The sequence below is a fragment of the Tupaia chinensis genome, unplaced genomic scaffold (assembly GCF_000334495.1).
Source record: "Tupaia chinensis unplaced genomic scaffold, TupChi_1.0 Scaffold000443_1, whole genome shotgun sequence".
Taxonomy (NCBI): Eukaryota; Metazoa; Chordata; class Mammalia; order Scandentia; family Tupaiidae; genus Tupaia; species Tupaia belangeri.
In genome coordinates this window covers 1,166,428-1,171,234 of record NW_006159948.1, presented here as the reverse complement: position 1 = coordinate 1,171,234, position 4,807 = coordinate 1,166,428, and the positions used below count along the sequence as shown (strand labels likewise).

General features: G+C 46.0%; 1 protein-coding gene across 2 annotated transcripts in view; it reads right to left on the bottom strand.

Annotated features, from left to right (window-relative positions):
• Positions 1 to 4,807, bottom strand: part of TIAM1 (TIAM Rac1 associated GEF 1) — a 358,191-nt gene that overhangs the window by 137,817 nt on the left and 215,567 nt on the right. For both annotated transcript variants that reach the window (XM_006155262.3, XM_006155263.3), the window contains one exon: positions 3,824 to 4,797. In XM_006155262.3, the coding sequence (XP_006155324.1) occupies positions 3,824 to 4,786 (963 nt within the window). In that variant the 5' untranslated portion in view covers positions 4,787 to 4,797. The remainder of the gene's footprint in view (positions 1 to 3,823; positions 4,798 to 4,807) is intronic.

The following is a 4,807-nucleotide window of genomic DNA, read 5'->3' as shown; positions in this document are numbered from 1 at the left end:
GTCTGCCACATGGGAAAGGTCCTGGGTTCTCATCCTAGGATCTCTTGAGTCCAGCAGCCCCATAATCCTGGTCTGCTGACCCTCGGCGTGGACCACAACATGAGGATCCTTTCTGCCTATCTCCCTCATCTCTTTTCTAATGAAAGAAGAAATATAAACGAATTTTAAACAAAAACGACTGCAATACAAGAACATTGTATAAAATACCTTCAGGCTATGTGTATAAGGTATATATGAGACATAAACGAATGTTGTGTTTACACTTGGGTCCCATCCCCAAGATATCTTACATGTTTTTGCTCTTTTTTCTTTTTAATTTTGCTACAGGTTGCATGTGCTCACCAGAAAGAGAGATATAGAGACAGAGACAGAGACAAAAAGTGAGAAATCACTCCCCAGGTATATGGTTACATCACCGTCCCTTCTCCTCCACCCTCCTCTTGGGACTTTGGGCATGCATGCACATGTCCAGCATATTTTTCAAGCTACTGGGTACAGGACTTGAACAACATAATTTGCTATGTGGTATCCAGCTGCCTTAACCACCATACCACCAGCTGTCTCCTCAAGATATATTACGCAGACACAAATATTCCAGTATCCAAAAAAATTAGAAATCTGAAACACTCCTGGTCCCAAGCATTTCAACTAATAGATACTCAACCTGTGTATGAATTAAACAAGTAATGATGTGTCAATCACTATGCAGCATAATATGTTACATTTCAAAACTTAAACCTGGACTCCAGTGCCGTCACAGTTTGGTAATACACCCAGCTACAAAATACAAATACAAAACAAATACAAAAACAGCAAGATTGGCCAAAACCTTGTTTTTGATCATTTTCAAATCAAACAAAGTTGTTTGCATTATTTCACATAAAATATATTTTCTTTCAGGCTTAAAGGCCATGCTCTTGGACCAAATGTCTGCCAGGAACTCTTTTCTGGGGAACTCTTTTCTGGGGAACACAACTGCTGACAGGAGTATTACAGATTCAACTATATCACCAGGGCAGCCAAGGAGATTTTCACTTCAATGATTCAAGCTTGCTGGAAAGGTCCCCTGGGTCAAAAACTTTTAACAGAAAAAAGAAAAAGAAAATATTTTCAAGGAAAGCTTCCACACCCACTGCCTCTTAAAATACAGTGTTTGGAACACAGTGGGCTCTCAAGAAATCGCGTTGGATGAACACGCCAAACTTAGGCTCGGAAATGTGGGCGGGTGGACAGTGTTGTGCATAATTCTGGGGTTTGTTTCAAGTCATTAAAAATCCTCACTCAACATATAAAGTCAATACGAAAATAATACTTCCGTGCATTTCATTGGCTCCTCAAAAGGCTCCTATGCATGGTGGGTATTAACATTTGGTTTTCTTAATGGCCCTCGTGGAGGCTAGTGTTGCTTGGAATGGACAGAGAAGGATCCTGTGACGTATAAAACAGGATGACTGGCCCAAGGTCACCCAGGGGGGAAGCTGACAAGCCAGGATGCAAATGCACTTTTTAGGATTCCTGTCCATGGTGCTTGGCATTACATTAAGCTGCCTAAGCAGTGACTTTATGAGACACCACATTTCAATGATCTCACTTCCATATATTAACAATTTAGAAGGCAACAAGCTAAAGGATGGAAATTTCATATAACACTCACTGCAAGTGCTTTCAATGGGACCAGATCTAGGGGGGAACTGCTTTATTTTGTCCCTCTTCTGGGACTCAAAGGCTCAAATCCCCCCAGCCAGCCGGGCAGGGGATGCAAAGCTCTAGCTGTCCCCAGTGTTAGAACCCTGGAACTATAGAGAGCCAGAACATAGCTGGGCACTTGCTTACATGTTGTAGAAGACACAAAGGTCTTCAGAAAGTTTGTGGAAAATGCTTATTGTGAAAAAATTATGCATGGATTTTTATTTATTTATTGGCACCAAAATAAACTTGTATTTTGATTCCATTTCTCCATGAACTTTTAAAAGTCCCCTCGTATGTACTCACTTAGCAGGTAAAAGTGAAAGTCAAGGGTGATGTTCCATTTTTAAGACTGTCAATACCCTGGTCCAGGCTCCAAGGCCAGCAGACCATCTCTTTGGATAAGTCCTGTAATGTTGATTGGACAATGCCTTCAAGACAGCCCTTCAGTACCTTTCAGGTGACCCTTCCATAAGTCACCTGTGTCCATGATCTGTCAACCAGGTAGTACCAGAGGAGCCTTTACAGGGTAGGCAGAGGACCACAAGGAGGTTATTCTGCCTTTTATAATCTCCATTTAGAAAAGAGATGGGTTAAAATTCAGATAGTGTATCCAGATTTAAGTATTATGCCTACTTCTCAGACTACAGATCCAGCCTTTTAACAACTTTGTTTCTAGTACACCAAACTATGCTGGGTCTTCAAGACATCCAACACCACAAATATTGATGAAATTAAAACAGCTAACAAACTCTCCATTACTGGCTGCTTTTTAAGCACAAATGGGATACTTCTCATGCTATTCATTCCATTTTCTCAAACAGTGTTAATACCATTCCCATTTGACAGATGAAGAAAGTAAGGCTTCAAGAGACTTAAATAACTTGCCCAAATCTTCAAGGTAAGGAGAGGTGGAGCTGGAATGCCCATCTTGGACACCATCAGCAAAACCTGTCCTTGGGCAGGAACACAGTTGAATGTCAATTTTCTTCCCTCTGCCCTAGGCTCTCCACTACCTGCCCATTATATTTAGACTCCTTTCTAAGAGAGTTTGACCCTGAAATGCCCATTTGACTTGCAGCGGAGCCACGCTAGAGGGCACAGCACTGTCACCTCTGGCCAGGTCTGAGGGCTAACTGCAGTGGTGCTTGCACATCACCCTGGTGGCTGACATGCCTTTCAAGGCAATGGGCCCAGTCTGGATTTCCACCCTGAGGTATCCCCTTGTAAAACACCTCCCCAGCTTCAGTATATGCCAAGACTCTCAGACTCTGACGCAGGGAACAGCAGCACCAGAACAGAATCGAGGCATGCAGGGATGCGCAACGGTTTATTATCCTAATATTAGTTACCACTGCCAGCTAAGGTAATGGGCGCCTTTCCTTAGCAAGTCACCTTTCAAATCTTTTAAAAATGTTTTCACACCCACTCTCATGCAGTGGACCTGAAGCAGGCATAGAGCGTCCTTAGCCCTACTTTTCTGAGGAGCAACTAGAAGTCAGGTTTGCCCAAGGTCAAGCAACCAGTTGGCTGCGATGTAGAAACTGGAATCCACCCATGTTATTCCTTCCGCTACACCTCCCTCCAGAGACAGGGCTGGCCAGCATCGCAAGGAACAGGAAATTGAAATGACTCCTGGTAAGGCAGCAAGCCTGCCAACCACAGAGAGAGGCTGACAAGTGACCCAAGACCGCCCTGAATTACAAATGCCTCCTGAAACGAACTGCCGACTAACCTCTTCCCACCTGCTGCAGTGAAGACATAAGCTCCAAGAGTCCACGACCCACCATGCCTGTTTGTCCACGGAAAGGGCCAAGTTAGAAAAGAAGCCCGAGTAAGTGAGACGCGGTTGCAGAACTGTTGTGGAGGCAGTTTCCCAGGATGAACTTATCAGTTGCATTCCCACTCTACCACATCACCCCACACACTTCCCTTAATCCCCACCCCTTAATCACAGAACTATAAGAGGGGTGCAGCAGAAGAGAGGAACCCTTAGAGAAGCAGCACTGGCTACAGCAGCTGCCAGCGAGCAGGGTAAAACCTGATTAAAAGATAGGAATATTATAAGGGCAAAACCATGCACTCGAAGAGTCATGCACCATTTCCAAAATATTGAAACAGATCTCAATCACTTTACCTGAGTTGTTTTTGCTCTTCTGCCTTGCATGCTGTTGCTATGGCTAATTTGTGGGTTGGTGGCACCTTCGGAAAGACAGTGAGATTTCCTACAGGGAAGTGTGTTATAATTACTGTACGGAGGAGTCTCTTCAGCAGCAGCTGGTGGCATCTTATGGTTTGCAAGATCGGGAATATCAGACACCAAATTCCGACAATAGCCTGCAAATTTGCTCCTCGGGCCCCCATTTGCTGTCACCCCAGAGTTTTTCTGAGCATACAGGTCACCCAGGGAATTGGCTCGCTGACAGGCGCTGAGCTGCCGCGGACTCGCCTGAGTTTCCATCCCCCGAGCCTCCTCGCGGTCCTTCTCTTCGGCGGAACCCAAGATTTCTTCGTTGCTTGTTAAATGTTCTTGGCTCAGATCAGAGAGTGAGAATTCCAGGCTGTCCTCCCGCCAGATGTCTGCAGATTTGGAGCGTTTCTTCTTAAAGCTTGCAGTCTCCATGAACGTGGGCCCATTGGATGTATAGGGACGCTGCCTCCTGCCTCCCTCAGCCAAATATGTAGCGTCATCCCCGTAAAGCCTGCTCTCCTCGGAGTCTGGCATGCTTTGCACAGAGGCTGCTGTGAGGACGATGCTGCTGTCTACGCTGGGAGTGACGGAAGAGTCCGTGTAAGACACGGGTCTCAAGCCCATATCCACGCGGTCCACCCAAATGGGGCTCCCGAAGTCGTCAAGGGGGCCTTCTTGGGAAAAGGGCTCCAGACCATTTTCAGCCAGCGACTGGGGGATGCTGGGGGTGCTGCTGGACCGGGTGCTCACTTCAGAGTTCCTGTGGATCACCTTCCCCGAGGAAGCGTGCCTTGTCCGCCGCGTCTTGTGCGAGAGGCGCAGTGAGCGTGACGTGTGCTTGCGCCCCAGGCTGGCATGCTTCTCTCCATAAAACTCATGCTCTACATTTTGACTTTCTGCGTTTCCCATGGTTTTGTGGTCTGCAGCAAA